Genomic DNA, 22,158 nt, shown 5'->3' with positions numbered 1-22,158 from the left:
AGTGTTTTGTTTGAATCTATTTTTATGGGCAATTTTTTGCTTTGCCAGGTAATTTTTGACCTGATACGTCCGGACTGGGAGAGATCTTTTGAATATAGTTTATTCCTATCCTATAGGGGCCCATAGATTTTTGTTTAAAGGGCCAGCTGAACCTCCAGTTCCCAATTTCAGTCCGACAATTCCGGGAAAGCTCCCTTAAAGAGTCTCACAATATAGTTACAGGGTCTGTCCTTTCCAGTCTTTTGGGAATGCCCAGAACTCAAGTTATTCTGTCGAAGCCTATTCTGGAAATCTTCCAGTTTCCACTAGGCATCAGCCATTTGAGCCTACAAAGTATCTGTCATTTTCTTATGTGCTGTTGATTCACTCTTTAAGTTTAGAAATCTGTTCTCAGCCTCCCCATTCCCTTTCAGAAAATTCAAAACATGTTTTGGCAACCGGCTGATGGCACCTTGCAGTTTACAACAGGAAATTGAGTTCTCAGACTTTCTATCCGTGTTTCCTTGTGAAGCACCGTTATGCTTTGGTAAATTTCTTCAAGCATAACTGTATCAGAGGTTCCTTGAGGCAGCAATGCCCCCATCTGTGATATCCCCTTTGAAGCTGGGCAAAAAAGCATAGTCACAGAGCAGTTATTTTACCTCTGCCTTGGCCCTTTCATTTTGTTGCACCCCCCCTCTCTTCTTCACTGTTTCGGTCAGATCGGAAAGACAGCAGATGAGGGGGATCCCCAACTCTCTTCCACACTACTTGCAGCGCTTGACACACTGTCCAGTGATTCCCCCTGAGGCACTCTGTCCCTAGCGCTACGTCCACCTGTTCCGATCAGTCAGAGTGGTTTAAAAGTGAGAAAAACTGATCCCCGAGTCTGCATCCAAACAAGCCTTCGAATGCATGCCTGCGGATATTTGATCAATCTTTGGGAGACCTTCAATAAAATCACCATCTGGGCCTTCCTCTGTACCCTCTACTGAGGCAGACTTCCCAGCCAAGCCCCCCACCAAAGTATAAGGCACAATTGCCCCCAGTACAGATGCCATTACCCCATACCTGTTCCCCCGTTAAGATCAGCCCATTCCGCCTGATTGCTTAATGCCGGGTTCTCCCCATTCATCAACCCCCTTTCAGGAGGTATCACAGTCTCCCCTACCGCAGAGGGCAATATCATGCTGTCAGCTGGGTTCTCTTGAAAAATCTTGTGGACTCCAGAATTTAGGAGAGCAGCCCCAGGGGACAGTGCCAAATCCAAAGCGCCACTTGCTGAAGCTACATTGGCTTCTGGAGACTGGGCAGACTCCTTAAAAAAAACCTACAAATGAACTCGTAGCTGCTGCCAGTTTCACGACCCCTCCCTCAGGGCTTCATCTCCCTGCGGGCTTCTTCACTGAGGGGCCGGTCGGGAGGCCAAGTTCCTTCTTCAGCTCTGACCGATGGTACTCCACCGCCACTGCAGGTTTTCAAGCCTCTTGCAGTCTTCAGAGGCATCCCTGCTATACGCCAAGCAAAGCAAAGCAGCATCCCCGCTGACCAAACACCCAGCAGACCACTCAGAAGACCAGCATTCTCAGTATACAGTCAAGCGGGAATAAACTCTTTGCTGTAAGTAGCCAAACAGCTAGTGAAATGCTAGCTGGACACAGCCCCACACTCATTCTAAGCCTAGGCCACATAGGGAGCATAAAGGAGGTCTGTAAAGGCTCAGCTACAGAGGAGGACAGAAACGACCGCCCTCACATGGTTGCCACCTTGCCTCGCGATCCTGCCAAATCCAGCAGCTCAATTATTCATGAAAATGCAAACTCACCAATAAGATACACAGGACAATTTTAGAACAGTTTGAAGGAGGAAAAGGCATGCACCTTTTCTGTGGAAATCACTTAGTGTACAAAAACTAGGCTGACTAAAATGTAACAGCCAGGTTGCGCAATTTCTGAGTAACAGGATTATCCAACAGTTAGAAGAAAGTCAAAAAGAGCGGTGGTAGGTTCCACTGGGCTCCATACCAAAAGCTCCTATTTTCAGCATTTATACCAAGTTTTTTGAATTATTATCCGGGCACACTTCAGATGGTAATTCTCTTGTACACAATCTACACTTTTTCATTAGTTTAAGAGGGTTTGTGTGGATACAGAGAATAACATGGCTAAAATAGCCAATGTTTTTATTCAATGGAGAAATACATTTATTAAACGGGACTTCATAAAAGGCATATACAGGGAGTGCAGAATTATTAGGCAAATGAGTATTTTGACCACATCATCCTCTTTATGCATGTTGTCTTACTCCAAGCTGTATAGGCTCGAAAGCCTACTACCAATTAAGCATATTAGGTGATGTGCATCTCTGTAATGAGAAGGGGTGTGGTCTAATGACATCAACACCCTATATCAGGTGTGCATAATTATTAGGCAACTTCCTTTCCTTTGGCAAAATGGGTCAAAAGAAGGACTTGACAGGCTCAGAAAAGTCAAAAATGGTGAGATATCTTGCAGAGGGACGCAGCACTCTTAAAATTGCAAAGCTTCTGAAGCGTGATCATCGAACAATCAAGCGTTTCATTCAAAATAGTCAACAGGGTCGCAAGAAGCGTGTGGAAAAACCAAGGCGCAAAATAACTGCCCATGAACTGAGAAAAGTCAAGCGTGCAGCTGCCACGATGCCACTTGCCACCAGTTTGGCCATATTTCAGAGCTGCAACATCACTGGAGTGCCCAAAAGCACAAGGTGTGCAATACTCAGAGACATGGCCAAGGTAAGAAAGGCTGAAAGACGACCACCACTGAACAAGACACACAAGCTGAAACGTCAAGACTGGGCCAAGAAATATCTCAAGACTGATTTTTCTAAGGTTTTATGGACTGATGAAATGAGAGTGAGTCTTGATGGGCCAGATGGATGGGCCCGTGGCTGGATTGGTAAAGGGCAGAGAGCTCCAGTCCGACTCAGACGCCAGCAAGGTGGAGGTGGAGTACTGGTTTGGGCTGGTATCATCAAAGATGAGCTTGTGGGGCCTTTTCGGGTTGAGGATGGAGTCAAGCTCAACTCCCAGTCCTACTGCCAGTTCCTGGAAGACACCTTCTTCAAGCAGTGGTACAGGAAGAAGTCTGCATCCTTTAAGAAAAACATGATTTTCATGCAGGACAATGCTCCATCACACGCGTCCAAGTACTCCACAGCGTGGCTGGCAAGAAAGGGTATAAAAGAAGGAAATCTAATGACATGGTATCCTTGTTCACCTGATCTGAACCCCATTGAGAACCTGTGGTCCATCATCAAATGTGAGATTTACAAGGAGGGAAAACAGTACACCTCTCTGAACAGTGTCTGGGAGGCTGTGGTTGCTGCTGCACGCAATGTTGATGGTGAACAGATCAAAACACTGACAGAATCCATGGATGGCAGGCTTTTGAGTGTCCTTGCAAAGAAAGGTGGCTATATTGGTCACTGATTTGTTTTTGTTTTGTTTTTGAATGTCAGAAATGTATATTTGTGAATGTTGAGATGTTATATTGGTTTCACTGGTAATGAAAAATAATTGAAATGGGTATATATTTGTTTTTGTTAAGTTGCCTAATAATTATGCACAGTGATAGTCACCTGCACACACAGATATCCCCCTAACATAGCTAAAACTAAAAACAAACTAAAAACTACTTCCAAAAATATTCAGTTTTGATATTAATGAGTTTTTTGGTTTCATTGAGAACATGGTTGTTGTTCAATAATAAAATTAATCCTCAAAAATACAACTTGCCTAATAATTCTGCACTCCCTGTACTCCTGGATGTCCTCTTTGCAGAAACATGCAGACACAATTTTGCAACAACAGGGGCTAATAAATAATTAACAATCTTGCTATGACAAATATCGGTATGTGTGGAGTTGGCAATCAGTGAGGTAATGAGGCACACAGTTTAAACATTCTTTAGCACAGGACCTCTGCAAGGGTGTCATGTGAGAGGGTGGTGCACAAGACATAACTGCACAATACTTTAAACTTCCAAAAATGAAAAGTAAAAGACTGCAGTCTTGCTTCAGGAAAGATCATAGTCACATGTGGCAGTGTTTAATAAATGTTTAAATTCAGTACCACCTCGCAGGGATTAAAAGGAGCGTGTTGGGGTGGGGGAATATTAATAATAAGCAAAAATAGTTTAAAAAACTACCTGCTGCGCCACTCCTCCGTCGCTTCAGCAGGCACAGGCTCTCAGCCTGCCCTGCGGCCAGTCATAAAGCTGCATGTTAGGATTGGCTGGAGCGCCCTGCCAGGCTGCTCCCAGGCAGACTGGGAGGTTGTGCCTGCTCTCTCCAGCCCAGCAGCACAGTGCTGGGTTGGGGAGAGCATAGTGCGCATGTGTGTTTGGCCAGCCCGAGACAGCCGGCCAAATACACATGCACACTGAGGGGAGTGCACAGTGCAATCCCCCTCGTCCCTGTAATCCCCCATGGCCCCACCCCTTTAATAACGAAACAATAATAAACATAGTTTACTATCATTTTGTTGTTAAAGATTTGCAGCGGCTGCTGCGGCGGGGGCGACGCTCCACCACCATAGCAGAGGAGCCGCCATTGTTTATACGATGTTACATACAGAATAGGCCTTGCTGCATTTTAATACGGCTATTGTTTGTGGCTGGAATGTATTGGAGTGGATAACAATTTAGGGTCTGAAGAACCGGCCTGTTCAATACTAATGTGAATCTAACAGCTTTTAATGTGCTCAATTATCCACACATATTCTGCTGCTCTCATTAATGGGCCACAGAAGTGTTTTTCACTCTACAGCAGCTTGCTTTTGCTATAGCTGTCGAGAAGCTCTGCAATTATAAGCCAGAGAGCTGAGAGACACTCAGCAGTATTACTTTTCACCAAAATGTTTGCAGCTTTCTTTGGGGCTTAGGAAATCTACCCGATGCAAACCCAATGATTTCAGGGAAGGCAACAACATTGTTGAAAATCCTGGTTGGTCTACATGAAACATTCAAACAAATTCCTTATAAGGGTTGTTCAACATAAAAATGCAGGAGTAGTACTAAGGTTTTTGCTTCAAGAAGAGTTGACACAAACCTACTACTGCCCACGTGGAAATAGGTTTGGTCAGGAAAGTAGTTTAGGTTTCTTCAAGTGCTTTTAGAGAGCTTTGCCTAAGCGGAGATTAGGAAATCCCTTTTTATTCAATGCTTGGTGGAATTGTCTTAAAGTAGCCATTTTGTACACTTTAATGTTGTTACTTCTTCCTACAATGTGGATAAAAAAAACCAGTAGAAAAGTACAGTTAAAAAGGACAATGCAAACACCTATACGTATTTGGAGACCACTTTCATGTGCCTTTGATTTAACATACATTTTCCCCAAAACACTTACATGAATTTGAAAGTGGGCCATCAAGAATATAACTTTCAGCCAGAGATGGAAAACAATCTAACATAAACAAAAGATTGAAGACATGTTCTGGTTAATGGGTGGGTATACTGAGCAGCTGCGCAAAATCCAAAATGATCACATTAGCAATATCATTTCAAAACTCACCAGGAGACCATCTTCCAGATGTTGAAGTAGCCAATCGAATATTAACAATTAGAGATGGCTGTACCAAATGTACTAGCTCCAGACATCCTGATAATCTCCATGTTATGAAAGCATTAGCAGAGAATGCAATTAACTTTATATTTAGTTTGAATCTGAACTAATTATGAGTGGATAAACACGGTTGGAACAGACATTTGTTTTCAACGTTTGATGTCCAAAAACACTTTAAAACAAGCATTTGCAATGCAACGGGTCTCGTGTTTGCTTGAGTTAGGGCTATTTGCGTTTTAAACTCCTAACAAGACTTTTCTTGCCACATAAACTGAAAAGTAAAACAGTTTCACATAAGCGAGCCCACAGCCACCATGAAGCATGACGGAGACACACAAAAGGAAACAGAAGTTTGCTTACAGTGAAACGTATTGGCAAAAGTGCAATCATCGATGTAACCGGCAAAAGTGCAATTAGCCATGTAACATAGTCGATGTCATGCAAAGCACTCAACTACTACCCAGTGAGATCGCACTGCCTGCGAAATAAAGAGAAAAAGTAGTCCAGAAACCACACGGAAAACATGGAGCCTCGTATGTTTTCAGTCGTTGGCCGGTGCACTCGAGGAGGAATGAGTGCCTTTCACTAATGAAATGAAGCGAATTGGAAAAGGCAAGCCTACGAACCAACCAAACTGATGGGCGTGGCTAAAATTTCTGAGAGAGATTACACCAGGGATAGGGTGCTTTGCGCTCGACCCTAAAAAGAGACTTCTTCCCCATACCTAATACATGGAACTGTTTGTATGGTAGCACAATAAAATGTGTGCTACAACAGCTAAGCCATTTATTGGTAGGCAGATCAAACCATACTTTTATTTAGGAGTTTTAGATAGTGCAGTCCAGTTCTGAGGTCAAGTTAACAATGTCAGGGGAAGAGCAAGGTATAAGGGCCGGACCCCTATCAAGTATTTCTCATCTGCTGCTACCAAATCTGTGATTCTGTGTTGTTGACTGCAGTATCCTTTTCTCAAGTTCTTTGCCATCATGAAGAGTTCCGTTTTAAAGCTATATCAGAAACTGAGGTGATCAGCTTAATTCTGAAGGTGGATTTAAGTCATTCCAGAATTAAGGACCTTAGACTCCCAGTCATCTGCTCCTGTACGTCTTTCAGCTAAAAGCTTGATGTTAGGTAAGATGCAAGCTGGCTGACGGTCAATTTTAGGTGGGGATGTCATTGTGGACTACTTAAATACATCTGGTTGCTTTATTCTTATACGTTTTATGGACAGGAGCTAGTGCATGACGTTAGAGTTGCTTTAGTGAGGTCAAGCTCCCTCAAAATATTACATTTGAGTGCCTGATTCAGTAGTCTTTTATTAAGATTTCTAATGAGTGTGACATCCAGGAGGATGAAACAGAAATCGTTTAAGTTAGCACAAATGGAAGGCATTGACAATGGATGCTAAGTGGCTGTCAAACAATGTCCGATTTTTCATCTTTGGACTTAGAAAAGACACTACCAGGCAATAGCGAGAGATTTGTGATGGAAGAACTTTTACTACATTAACTTTTTTTATTCCAAGCCACAGAATTTCTCAACTATTTGTGATTTCACTGAGTAAATGGGGATAAATTTATTGAAAACAAAAAATAAGAAAATTCATTTTTTTAACCATTAGGTTTTACAGAGAAAACTGCCATTCCGGATTGAAGGGCTAGTTCAAGAGTGAAGTTAACCTTCAGTCCTGGAAAAAATGCGGGTCATAAGGTCATCAAGGACATCTCAGATTTGCATCTTCTTGGTGATCGGTAAATTGACTACCACTAAATTGGCCAATACTAACACTTGTTATTTACTGTTATTTACTACACTTGGAAACATTAGAAGTGCGCTATGAAGCACTGTTTAAAACAAGAGATTATTATTACTGTTTATGATTTGGGTGTCTGGTGTGAGGACAATCTATCCTTCAAAAATCAGTTAATTAAATTATGCAAATAGTGATTTGTCTCTATTAAAAACTCTTGTCAACCGTTCATTTTCAAAGCACATTCCATCCAGATCACCTTGGGTCAACTGCACCATATATGCAAGGTGCATGGTGACTCAATATAGAAGCGTGCTTAAAACGCCCTGCGTACGGTTTAACTCTTAGGAGCAGTAAAGGCTTTATCTATCACCGAGTTCCCTTCCGTCCCCAGCCCCATTATAAGGCTTAGTTTAGATGTGCCTTGTTGTAAATGACAAAAAATACATGAATCGACAACCCCTGGGCACTCAGATGAGACAACATACAGATCAAGTCGTCCACGCTGTAAATCTTGACGTAGCCACATATAAACACAAAAATCAAAACACAAAAATCAAGGTCGTTTGCTCTAATCAACGGTGAATGTTCTTTTCTGGGTGAATTTTGGAGCACAGTCGGCATATTTGTGAAAACATATCCATTCAAGCGTTCTCAAACAAATACATCAGAAGAACTGGGACAAGGTAATGACTGCAGGGAAGGCTGCAAGGGAAAGCGAGGGGGATACACAAAGATCTAATTGCATTCACTTCAGTGGTTGATCCATTAAGAGGGACACATACTGAGAGGTTTGGCCTGAAATCGTGAGTAAAGGGTAGCAAGAAACAGAATTACACAACTACCAAAAACCGTTATATCAAAATTAATTGGAAAGGTACCTTTCGAGCCCTGAACGGCCCTGTACTGCAATAATACAAAAAACACTCCTGCCAGCAAACCTGCTTACATGCTAACTGTCTTCTGTGACAATACGGTGGTAATGTACTGCAGAGCGCGAAAGATAAATGGGACGTACCTTCGTCTATACAGGTCTGGGCGAGAGCAAAAAGCTCGGGCGAGCGCTCCTCCAGCAACTGCTGGTGTATGCTGGCACATCTCAAAGTCCACCAGGGCAGTGTCTAGAAGAGGGAACGAGAATGCTGTCATTTAAACCAGCACGCAAAAGTTGTCCCACACAGGTCTAACAGGCTAATGCTGCCTCCAGTCAAGCCAAGAAGCTGTCACGCTGAGAGATAAACAGGCAAAAGCGAACACGTACCATTACATATTAAAACAACTGTGTCAAAAATCTTGCAAGTCAATTTCATAGGTTTAAAATGTTGTACTGCGTATTTCTGTGGTCAATTATTTCTCGTTTACATAGTACAAAGTAACAGTCCAGCAATCCATGTATTGTTTTAATAATATGTAAAAGATACAACGCAGGTAACCGTGTAAAATGTTCAAATATGCCATCTCCCGGGATTCTGGTGCTAGCAAGTCTGACCTTAATTAGTAAACTTACAAAGGGATGCGAATAGGTCGATCAACCTTTTGACTCGCAATTAAGATGCTCTTACCATAGATCCAGTACCCAATCAATAGACAATAATCTAAAATCGTTAGTAATCAATAGAGTCAGTAATTATCACGCAACATGACCTTTCAGTCATGAATAATCACACCTTTAGTAAAAGTTTAGAATGTTTATTTCCCTATATTAACAATGCTAAGGTCATGTAACTTAATAGAACACATATAGAAACAACACTGGTTGTCCAAAGCGGCAGAAGAAACGTAATCTAATCAAAGCTTGAACTACAACACATTCTAAAGTTATGGTGCAACTCAATAGCAAAGTCAACTGCGTCAACCTTATAACATACATGAAATTCAGCAGAGAAATTCATCCAGTATTAGTCCCTGTTATCGTAAGTCATTAGTGAGAATGCTTAACTAACATCAAATTAGTATCAGCATGTTGGGCTTCATGAAAAACAATTTAGTAACACCAATTTGGAAAACATTTAACTATAGATCTATCAAAACAGTGCAGTCGGTTCCTAGAAAGAAAAAGCAATATGCATGATAATCACAATTCGGATATACCTATCCTCAAGGTGGCTCAGCAAAGAAGAATCAGTCTTCGTCCTCAGGACACCAGTCGATCAACAAGGCATCAGGCTTCAGCATCAGAATTTAAAGAGGGCAAAGTCTTTAAGCATTTAAGTTAAGCACGTCTCTAGTCAGGACACAAGAAAGTAATAACCTTTCAGTCAGGAAAAATGGACAGTAAGCTGTCTTCTCTCAGAATGAGCTATATTCCCTCTGTGAAGTGTTGTTAAGTCAAAGTCACCTAAACTATCCCCCAAATCCAAATTGGTCAGTTAATCGTATAGTCGCACTCTGTCCAATAAAACTAATATCTTAAATCTATGAATTCTAATATGACTCCATTCTCATATTGTTGATTGGTGCGTCTTGCGATGTCCTCATCATCCGGCTTGTCAAGTAGCAATATTGTGGCAGCTTCTACTCTAGTCAGTATCTTCATTGTTCTTGTTCTGGGAAAGTCAGTCTCACACACATTACACATAAAATGTTGCATTAGCAAGAACATCATCTCCTAGCAGTCGGCTCACACGGAAAGCTTCCGTTATGAGCACATTAAACAATACAATAGAAATTCACAGTCTAACTCTCTAGGACAGCCATTTTATTAAACGCTAAGAAATACAACTTTTACATAAGACATGGCAATTAGGCCAAGACATTCGCTAAGTTAAGGCCTACAATTCATAAAGCTAAAGCTTACTGCATAACCCTTAATATGACATATTACTGCATTAGTCTTACATATATTTGACATTTCATAATATTTAATCATTGATTAGTACATTTCGTTAAAATTGGTGGTCATTCTTCATGATCACATTTTCAAATGCGTGCATTATTTTTCAACTTTATTACTTTTTCTACATAAACTTACTATTTAAAATACATAAACACTCATAATAATTTTTAAGACACCTGCGCTAACAATCCCTCCCCTGATGACTAAATATCCCATCACACTAACTGTTACCCACAAATTTTGTACCAGCTAACATTTTTACAATTCAATGTCTTCATAATTTCGTTCCCCCTTGAATTTTACCTGTAAAGTTTTTCTCTTTTCTTTTCTTCCCTCCTCTGATTATTCTTTGACATGTTCATTTTAATTCTTTTGCATAATTTGCACAATTCCCATATTCCCAATAGACAAACCACAACAATTAATATCCCTTGTAATTTTTTCAATAGAACCCCATTCCAAATGTTGCTGAGCCAATTTCCCACTGAAGCAAACCCTTTGCCAACCCTTTCCCAAACATCTGGTTATTTCAATTCTTTCAAATCAGCACTTGCATCAGTCCGATTAGTAAGTAAGTCTCTTATCTCTTTACTGTTATCTGGTATATATGAACAACAATGCCTAGAAGTAATCATTCTACAGACTCCACCACCCTTCACTAAAAGAATGTCTAAAGCACGACAATTTTAAAGAGTCCTAGCTCTATCAGCAGTTAATTCAGTTTCTACCAGGAGTATGGCCCCCTGAAAAGTTTGTCAGCATGTTATCCACAATAGCAGACAACTTTCAAATCTTTATTGAATTCAGAATGACTCCCACTGAAGGAATCACTGTTCCGAATATATCTCCCACTATCGCAGAGGAGGACGCCCTCCTCTATCTCTTATGATGTAATTCAGTTACTTTTGGAAACTTTTTCAAATCCTCCATTTGATAAATCTTTGGGAAGACTATCCCCAAAATAATATGTCTCGTACCATCCCCTTGGAAGACAGTAATAAGCATTCAGTACACAGATGTAGTAAATTCCTGGAAGGGGAGGGTCCTGTCCTTTCAACGATTTAGGCCTATATATACAAAGTTTCCCTACGTGTTGTGCATCTAAATCTAATTTCCCTTACGTTTTAATTACAAGAATGATTATGCTTATAGTGTAAGTCCTTTTCTCTAAGCCTAAGCTTTTTTCTAATTTCCCTTTTAATGCTTTTCTCCTGTCATCTGTGTGATCTAAGAAGCTTTTCTCTAAGGGTGTAAGTAAGCATGTCAAATTATTTCTATGCGCATAAGCTGTGCCAAACGTCAATGTAGGTTCAAAGAAACCTCTAAGTATTACTATGTCATTTCCCTTAGCTACTCTACTCCAATACCTAATTATAGGAACAAACAAAAACACTACATCATAGTTAGAATAAAAGCACTGAATGTACTCCTGGTTATAAAATCGTGTTAGTAACAGACTACAACTTATCCCGTAGGTTAAAGGCAAACTATGATAGGTTACTCCTTCCTCGACTGATGAAGGAATCCATGTACACACAAAGCAATTCTTCGCATCCATTGTCTCAACATACTCACTCAATAAGCGATAGAAAACATTAGAAGAAAGTTCTCCCTGCGCATTAGTATCCTCATGCACATATTTTTCATCTAACCTAAACTTCTCTAAGACCGTTAGTGCAGTAGTTGTCTCAAAAGTAGAAGTATGGCTGGCTTCTCTCTTATCAAGAACAGACATACCCACAATCAGCACCACAAACAATATCCCACACATAATTGCCAAACCAATACTCATGTATTTACAGCGCCTAGCATCTCTACCTTGTTGACTAATGTTACTCATGTTCTGTAAAGAATCAGAAAGCAGAAGAAAATTTATTCAGCAGTTCAGTTTCACTTCCAGGATCCCTTGTCCAAATCGGTTAGCAGCTTTGTCAAAATCAGGTTTCAGAAAGTCAAATCAGGTTGTCAATGTCTCTTCCGGTTACTTCCAACAGTTTCTTTTTCAAAAATTCCTCTAAGATTGTTTCAAAAGTTCAGTTCATCAGCTTCCTTCACATGCCAAAATACTGACCCGGAACTTCCCTATCAAAACAAAAAGACAAACTCTTGCTGCCATTCGTTCGTAGTTGCATACACCCATTTAGGACCTGCGTATCTTCGACTTGCTTTTCTCTTTCTTTTCAATTTTCGATCACCATTCAGCTCTCCTTCACTTAGATCTTCTCTTCCTGTTGTATCTATTTCTTCCTCGATTGTTGGTTCAACAACCACTTCTTTCACTTTCTCTATCTGGGCCTCCGGCCACTTATCTCCTTTCAGTGGACCCTTTGTCAGTGTTCTCTTCAGAGTCGAACTTGAACCTTCTCCTTTTTCTGTGGTGTTTTCTCTTGACGGACCTGCAACCTGTTCAGGAGGAGTCAGATCACATTGACATTTATCCACTTCAACTACTTCCCCTTCTTGGTCTGGCAATTGCTCTGTTTGTCTCTCAAAATCATCTACTTCTGGGAAAGCCCTCCTCCGACTAGGCTCTCCTGCTGCCTCAATTGAGATAGACTCTCCGTCACCCTCCAGGAGGTCTTTTCCTTTGTCTCTCACAGGAGTGACTGAACCGTCCTAAACAAGCTCAGTTCCAGTCTCAGTTCCCCTTTGTTCTCCTTCCGGCCCTGAGACTTGTCTCACTGTTGTTGGTACTCTCAACAACGCTTCTTCTTGATCCAGTGGACATACCACTTTCTTCGTATGACTTGCATGAATCCAGTTCGGAATTCCAGAATGCTTCCCAGCTGTGGTAGTTGTCAAAACTACCTGGTATGGTCCTTTCCAAAGAGGCTCTAAATACATCTTTCTCACGTGCTTTCGGATGACAACCCAGTCCCCAGCTCTCAGGTTGCGCCCTGGGTCATGGATCGGTGGCTTCCACCTGCTGAGAAAAAAAGCGAGCCACATCAGCCAGACCTTTGCAGAAATCCAACACAATATTATCTGTAATGTTGAGTGCATTTGCTGGCACCTCTGGTAGCCTCCTTGCTCTGCCCATGTGGATCTCATGCAGCGACAATCCTGTCTTCCTGTCAGGTGTGTTTCTCATTGACATCAACACTAAAGGCAATGCATCAGGCCATTTCAAATTCGTTGATGCACACATCTTTGCAACTCTTGACTTCAATGTATCATGCATCTGTTCCACTAGTCCTGATGCTTCAGGGTGGTAACTACAATGCAACTTCTGCTCAATGTTCAATGCTGCACACAGTAATTTAATTACTTCATTGTTGAAGTGACTTCTCCTCTCTGATTCTAAAGAGATCGGAAACCCGAAACGCGGTATCAGTTCCCTAAGCAGTAGTTTCGCTACTGTGAGACTATAATTTCTTTGGGTAGGGTACGCTTCAATCCAATGACTAAAGATACAAGCAATCACCAACACATATCTCAAACCTCCACACACAGGCGTCTCAATAAAATCCATTTGCATTCTGCTGAATGGACCTCCCGCTCTTCCAATGTGGATAAAATTAACCACTGTCCCTTTCCCTGCGTTTAGCTGTTGGCAAATGACACATTGGTGGAAAACTGCTTCAGCAACTTGTCTAAACTTTGGGTTGAACCAATCATGTTTGAACAAATGAATCATTGCATCCCTCCCAAAATGTGCTTGACCATGATAGTACCTCGCCATTTGAGACAATAGGCTATTTGGTAAAACCAACTGACCCTCCTCAGAAACCCACAATTCATCCCGTCTTTGCACACATTTCATTTTGCTCCATGAACAATATTATTCTGCAACGATTTTAATTCTTCCAAGGTGTCAATTATTTTCAATGCATAGCTTGTACAGGTTTCGTCTTCTTCGGGTGACAGTTCCCACTTGTCTTTGAACGATATACAGTTCAATGAGCAAAACCTTGCGACTTGATCCGCATATCCATTTCCCAATGACACATAGTCCTGCGACTTCAAATGTGCACTACATTTCACCATGGCAATCTTTTCATGCATTTGAATAGCATGTAACAATTCTTTAACTATCTCACCATTTCTCACTGGTGAACCAGAAGAGGTCAGAAAACCTCTCTGTGACCACAACTGACCAAAATCATGGACTATTCCAAATCCATACTGGCTATCCGTATAGATTGTAACTTTCAGCTGAGCAGAAACATGGCACGCTCTAGTAAAGGCTACCAGTTCCGCTACTTAGGTGGAATATACTCCTCGGAGCCAAAAATCTTCCAGGGTACCTGAAATTGTGCACACAGCATATCCTGCTCTCAGTGTCCCTGTTTTGTCTCTCAGACAAGAACCATTGACAAAGACAATTTGGTAATTTTCTTCCAATCGGGTATCTCTAATGTCAGGTCTCAGTTTTGTGCACAAGTCAGTTACCTCAAGACAATCATGCTCAATGTATTCCTCTTTTTCAATTTCAGCATTTTCACTTGGAAGTAAGGTTGCCGGGTTCAGCACTGTACATCTTTTCAATGACACATTTGGTGACACCAGAAAACTCGTTTCATATCTAGTTAACCTCGCACTAGTCAAATATTGGGTTTTCGTCCTTGTCAGTAGAATCTCAATAGAGTGTGGGATCATTACAGTCAGGGGATGTCCCATCACAATCCCCTCACACTGTGGAAGGCTTTGACCAGCTTTGGCAACTGCACGCAAACAATACAGTAAGGCTGCTGCAAATGGCTCCAAAGTATCTGAAAAATATGCTACTGGGCAGTTTACACCTCCATGGACCTGTGTCAAGACAGAAAAAGAACATGCATCATGCTCACGACAAAACAACGTGAAAGGTTTAGTGTAATCAGGCATACCCAACGCTGGAGCCCTGCATAAACTCTCTCTCAATTCAGTGAATGCTTTCATTTTATCCTGGTCTAACACTATGGGATCAGTGACTTATGGGATCACAATCTCATTTATTTTTCTCAAATCCTGAACAATCCGTACCTTCCCACAGGGCATCTTTAAACCCATTATTGGTGAGTTACTTGTTTTACAAAATCTGCAATTATCTGAGCCACTTTAAACAGGACGTCTTGCGGCATGTGGTACTGTGGAAGTTGGGGGAAAACTGTATTCGGCTTCACAGTAACTTTGACTGGTTCAACCCAGTTTATCAAACCTACTTCTGTTGCTGTCAAATCCCACACTTTCGCCTTTACAGTTTCCTGCAAATCAGGATGGAGCTCTTTCACTGTGAACATTGGGAACAATTCAATCAAAGGGTACTCCTTATTTGTGTTTTCACACTCTATTTCTGGGGTTTGTTTGTCTTCATGATCACTATTCGTCTGAATCTCAATTCCATAATTTGAGCAAGTAATCAAACACCTTGTTTTACACAACAAGTCTCTTCCTGGTAGGGATACCGGACTTGAATCGCAGACTACAGGTTTATGCAATCCCTGAAAATTGCCAATCTCCACTTGAATTGGATCTGTAAATCGGGTTTGTCAAATACTGATTTGCTACTCCCACAACCTGGACTGTTCTACCTGAAAGGGGCAAATTTGGAACTTCTGCACTTCTCATTGTAGAGCGTGTAGCTCCTGTGTCAACCAAGTATGAAACCTTGTGACCCATAACCTTTCCCTTCACATAGGGTCCTCTTTGATCTACTTCTAAGGAGGTCGCAGGCACACATGGCTCCTCATCCGAACTGTCACTCGTCCATTCATCATTTATTCCATTCTCACTGTATAACGGGAATTGGTGCATTGTGTTACTATTTCTGTTCTGCCTCTGACCTGCTAAGAAAGCATCATCTGTTGCTGCTCCATTGGAGCTTGAGGTATTTGAATTTGCTGTCTAGTTACCATGGGAACCTGCTGTTGCATCTGCTGCAACTGTGTCATTTGTGCACGGGCATTTGCACCTACTGCATGGGCTGAAAATTCTGCGCTTGACTCACATTATTCAGAAAATTTGGATTGGGACCTCTCAGTCCTCTCACATTCTGGAATTAATTGATGTCATTACTCTGCTGAACAACAACTTTCCTGCACCATCATCGGACACTCCCGTTTCCAATGTCCAACGGCTCTGCAAATGTGACATGGCAATAGCTTCTTCATTCCCTGAACATCATTATGAACTACTACAGTATTCAAGTCTGGACTACAATTCATATTGCCCCACGACCTCTACCTCTCATATGGGACTGAAACATGTTCCCCTGCTGCTGCTGTAGCGACTGCTGCGGAAAATTCCCTTGCACTCCTGTTTGAGCTGCTTTAATCTGCATCACCATTGCCTTCTCTTTCAACTTTTTCTGCTTCAATTCAATCTCATCACTACAGTATTTCGCATACTGCAACACCTCATCAATCGGCTTTGCTTGCCAGCAAATCAAATAACTTTTAATCATCTGGCTAATTTCAGGTCTCAATCCTTCCACAAATCTGAACACAAAGTGAAGCATGTCTTTCACCTCAATTGTTTCAGTACCACTGTAATGCTTGAATACCTGCAACAATCTCTCATAATGCGCATGTATTGACTCCTTTGCTTCCTGAGTTGTCCTGTCAATCCTCTGCAAATCAATATTCTTGGGCGAAATTATCGATTTCAGAAACTCAATTACCTTATAGAAATATTTCATTACCTTAGGAGATTGTGCACCTGTATTCTTGTCTGTCTCCGGTTCACTTGTTGGCCAATCTACACTCCTCTTACATTCAATCCACAGGTCGGCTGGAACCACTATCTCTAGTAATGTGTTCAAGTCCTCCCACAAACACTTCGCAAGTTTCACAAACCTATCTGTCTGCTGGTACCACTCTACTGGTTTTTCTCTCAATTTTGGATAATCATTTGTAAATTATAGAATGTCACTTCTGCTCTAAGGGACATGAACAAAATTTCCCCCTGGAATCTCTCATATTGGTACAATCTTTACTGTATCTTTATCCTGCTGCACATTTTCAGTCAGCTCCACAGAATCCCTTTTTCTCTTGTCTCTTTTCTTTACCTATCTGCCTTCCCATCTGTCTAATGCTCCCCAGGTCTGAGCACTTTGAAGCAATTCCTTAAGGTGTGCCTTCATTCCAGCAGATCTCAAGTGTTCAAAATCTTTAGCTTTGAAGTCTCATATATAACTCTTTTTCAAATGCTTTGTTTTCTCTATTTCTATGCTGTACTTCTCTGCCAGCTCTGCTAATTTCTGATGCACATTGCTCACCTCTCTTGTAAATTCTGGGCACGAATATCTCAATTCTGCCTCTGTGTAGGAGTCTAACCTATTCACCCCATGGCTCCTTCAAATAGTTCACCCGCTTCCATGCTTAGCCTAGCACAATTCACATACTCCTCTCCTTTAGGGGCACTCTGTGGAGTATTCAGCTTGTCTAACCATTCAGTTAATTGCTGAGCTGTCAGTCCTTGTAACAAAATGATACTCGCTTGGACAGGTGGCACCTGCTGTAAAACTACATTCAGAGTCTGCGATGTCAATAATTTCAAACTCTGGCTAATGTTTGGCCCTGCCACTGTATCTGGAAGTGCAACAAATGGACTAAGGTCTAGCAATGATCTTGATCCATCAAAAGTCTGTCCCAGGGGAGAGATTACCCAAGAACTTTCTTTATGTCCTCCCCTCATTAGGTTCTGGGACATTGCACCCTGCTCACCTACAGTTGGCTTTTTCTGAGCAAATAATGGTACCGCTGGACCAACAGTAATAGGTAGCGATATAGCATCTGGGGCTGCTGTGGCACCTGCACTCTGTGGGAGAGTAACTCCCATATTCTGATTCATCATCGGAGTCATATCTGACTGTGTCCCTGTCACTGAAGTAAATCTTGGCATTACCTGCGGCTGTACTTGAGGCAATAAATTGGAGTTGGCTCAGTCTGAACCAGTATCGGTCTCGGGAAGACTTGCTCCATGGGCACCACTAAATTTGAAGTTGTTTCTATAATGGACACATCAGGATAAATTCTCTGAACCTGTGGTGGATGCACCTGAATCTCCACTACAGGAATGGTAGGCACATTAAGACCACTTTGCACCGCATTCTGTGTCAGGCTAGTATTAACCTGCTCTGGACTGACTGTCCCATTAACCTGTGTTGGGGCTGTTGGATCAACACTGGTACTTAGACCACTCATGTTCTGTAAATGGTGGTGGTCGATCTCTCAATAACTGTGTAATAAACTCATCATCGTCCTATTCCTCCTCTACGGTTAAAGACTTTCTAGCCTCCTTACCCTCGGATGGACTTTTACTAGTTTTCCTAATAGCTTTCTTTCCTCCTTCTCATTCTCCTGGTTATTGCCAGAAACAACTTAATTCCGTGCAAAGTCTCCATTCTCCAAGCTTTCTGAACACAATCCCATCTAGCCTCCGGTAGAGTCTTTTCTGCCTTTCTCATCCTCCTCTCGAATTTCAATTGCTGTTGCTGTCTCGCTACTAGCTCCCAAATCACTAATGCCTCAAACTGTGCTGGTCTCGCAAGGGGCTTCGATTCATATAGCACCATCCGTAAATGCTCCAAAACTTTCAAATTCAACATCCCATTTGTAGGGAACGCTACTTCCTGATTTAATTTTGAATATCAAAAAGGTCGAAAATATGACATTTTTCAAAGTGTTAAAAAGTGCCCTAAGAGGAGATATGTATATGACAATGAGTGTAGGCGAGGCTACACGCCAGAAGGCACACCAGCTTATATTGTAATGGAAGAGAAGGGTGTTATCCCATGCCTTTGGCTAAAGCGATGGTGCAAATTGACAGAGAAAGATCGGAACTTAGCGTTCCCTACAAATGGGACGTTCAATTTGAGGGTTTTGGAGCATTTATGGATGGTGCTATATGAATAGAACCCATCGCAAGACGAACCAATCAACAATATGAGAACAAAGTAAAATTAGAGTTCATAGATTTGGGATATTAGTTTTATTGGACAGAGTGCGAACATACAATTAACTGACCAATAGGGATTTGGGGGATAGCTCAGGTGACTTAGACTTAACGACACTGCACAGAGGGAAGAGAGCTAATTCTGAGAGAAGACAGCTTACTCTCCATTTTTCCTGACCAAAAGGTTATTACTTTCTTATGCGTCCTGACTAGAGACATACTTAACTTAAATGCTTAAAGACTTTGTCCTTTTTAAATTCTGATGCTGAAGCCTGGTGCCTTGCTGGATCGACTATGTCTTGAGGACGAAGACTGATTCTGCTTTGCTTATCCACCCTGAGGATGGGTATATCCAAATTGTGATTACCATGCATATTTGCTTTTTCTTTCTAGGTACCAACTGCGCTGTTTTGATAGAGCCATAGTTAGATGTTTCCCAAATTGGTGTTACTAAATTGTTTTGCATGAAGCCCAACATGCTGATGCTAATTTGATGTTAGTTAAGGATTCTCACTAATGACTTACAATAACGGGGACTAATACTGGATGAATTTCTCTGCTCAATTGCATGTATGTTATAACGTTCACCCAGTTGAATTTGTTATTGATTTGCAACATAACTTTAGAATGTGTTGTAGTTCAAGCTTCTTCTGTGAAAGTCCTCCTCTGACTAGGCTCTCCCGCTGCCTCAATTGAGATAGGCTCTCCGTCACCCTCCTGGAAGTCTTCTCCTTTGTCTCTCACAGGAGTGACTGAACTGTCCTCAAAAAGTTCAGATCAGGTCTCAGTTCCCCTTTGTTCTCCTTTCGGCCCTGAGACCTGTCTCACTGTTGTTGGTAGGACGAAGGCCAAGTGTTTTGTAAAGGTCGCCAGAAGCCAGAGATTTCAATTTTTGACCCTATTACACATGCTACCATTTGATGATCATTGTGTATCAAACCCCTTTCAGATCGCACAGTGCAAGCAGGATTTGAAATCTTTTACTCATGATGTCCAGGGTACAGACTTACCACAGGTCCTGCGCGACAGGGCAAACTACTACCCCTTCAGCACTTCACTCTCATTGGTAGCAAGTGTCGAGCAGTCCAAGTCTTCTCAGGGGCACGACGTTGGTGCAAAGTTTACATGGACAGGACTCAAAATACATTCAGCAACCCCAATAAACGTTCAGCCAAATATACTTGCTTTCATGACTAAAGGAGTATTTTTATACAAATACAAAGTGAAGCATGGCTCTCAGAAACAATATTTGCAGTCTTCATAAGGCTGGCACCCTAGGACTGTCTGGGCCAGGTCCTAAGTCTCACTCCTCTATCTGTTTGTGGATGTTATTCCCCCTTTACAAGAGTCAACATTCAGGTTAGGCCCCACAAGCGAGTACGAGTCTTAGAAGTCCCACAATGGGTTTTTTAACTGTCCCAACAGTGTATCAATATTATTCAAGTTCCCACAGGGCTTTGTAGTCCGGCGAGTACTCTTACCAGATCCTGTTGCAATTATGATAAGGGAATCACAAAAACGTTTAGCAGTCCGGCATCGTGGTAGATCGGAGTGGATGTCGGTAAAGGGCTGTAGTCTCATTGTGGGGACAACAGCTGGACATCCATGATGCTCCTCTGGTGGTGTAGTAAGTTCCTCTGATCTTGATGCCAGGTCCTAGGCAGTTACCTGACCTCTGACGCTCAAGTTGATGCTCTGGGTGCACAGGTCAGCACCGACAGCTCTTCAAGGCTGCACGTTGCACTTGGGCGATGGCCCTCACTCTTCACAGTGGTACACGAGGGTGAAGGCCCTTGCTCTTTACAGTGGCCTCCTCCAGCATACAGGGTTGCCGAGCTGGGTAGCACAAGGGCCAATGTACTGATCAACACAGCAGCCACCTACTGCATATAGGGTTACTGACTCTGGCAGCACAGTGGCAGATGGCCTCATCTGTATAACAGTCCCTCATGACCAGAAAACCCACACTCCACTTCAAGGATTCACTTGACATGATCTCCCACTGGACCTCACTCCCTCCAGGAACTCTTCCTCCTCACAGGATCCTCTGGTCTCGGCAGACAGGCAGGTGCTAGTGGGCCAGACTCCAAGGCAAATGGCCTTGATTACCCTGGGTGATGTCCCCTCATCCAGCAGGGTGACTAGAAGACCTTGCTCCCCATTCCTGGTTACAAAAGGTACAAGTCTTGCTGAGCGCCTCCACCTTGATGTACAGCCACAGATGACTAGAAGACAGTTGACCATTTGGGAGACTTAAGTTCTACTTTTCATAATAAATTTCCAGAAACAAATGTGATCTAGTGTCTTTCTCTTTGATATTTGGGGGTGAGGGCTGCTTCCTTTGAAGTGCCCACTCCTCTACTCTGCCCTTTATCCAGGAAGCTGTCTGTGACAGCAGAAACAACTCGAACCTTAACAGCCTGAAAATACCCGCTAATGAAGTGCCTTGAGGATCACACCTGAATGTCAGATTCACTAATATATGCCTAACAAAATGTTACAAACGTCCTAGCACTGCTCTCAATTATTCCCCATCTCTGCAGTGTTTTCTTTATCAGCCCCATCCTGCAAATGAGATGTGCCCATGCCCTACTGACCAGTGACCTTTCCAGACTCAATAAGCCCCTTTGAAATGCACAAAAGAGCCTGGCTCTCTCTTCTTCCAGTGTACGTCCTCCCAAGCTCTCAGGAATGTGGCAATCCACAAATATCTCTGAGGGCTCCTCCACGTGCCATCCCAAGGCCCTGGGCTTCCAATATTGAACCCACAGGCCTCCACGTATTTTACCACTCACAGGCACACATATAACACAGCATGTACATGCAAAGACACAAATTGCACAATGCTACATGCTAGCATAACCTAGACCAAGGGAGTGTTGAGCACACAGCAGCGCAATTTTAAATACAAAAAAATAGTATGTTGCTACCACCACGCTCGTACTAACTCTCAGTAAGGGCAGTAACCCTTACCACTATGAGAGTAGCTCCTTGGGGGCTTCCGGGTATAACAAAACTGGAAATCACTGGACAGGTCTTGGCCATGGCACACATGTATTATCCATGGTCATCCATGACCAACAGTAAGTGCTAATGATACAGATATCGTTGGAGC

The 22,158-nt window shown here is 42.2% G+C and overlaps 1 protein-coding gene across 1 annotated transcript in view; it reads right to left on the bottom strand.

The window, feature by feature from the left end:
• The window catches only part of TTC27 (tetratricopeptide repeat domain 27), a 1,165,789-nt gene that overhangs the window by 888,200 nt on the left and 255,431 nt on the right, over positions 1-22,158 (bottom strand). The window contains exon 5 of the mRNA XM_069234695.1: positions 8,349-8,451. Within this exon, the coding sequence (XP_069090796.1) occupies positions 8,349-8,451 (103 nt within the window). The remainder of the gene's footprint in view (positions 1-8,348; positions 8,452-22,158) is intronic.

Source organism: Pleurodeles waltl, chromosome 5 (genome assembly GCF_031143425.1).
Source record: "Pleurodeles waltl isolate 20211129_DDA chromosome 5, aPleWal1.hap1.20221129, whole genome shotgun sequence".
Lineage (NCBI taxonomy): Eukaryota > Metazoa > Chordata > Amphibia > Caudata > Salamandridae > Pleurodeles > Pleurodeles waltl.
The sequence above is the reverse complement of the archived record's forward strand: the minus strand, read 5'-3'. Positions and strand labels throughout refer to the sequence as shown.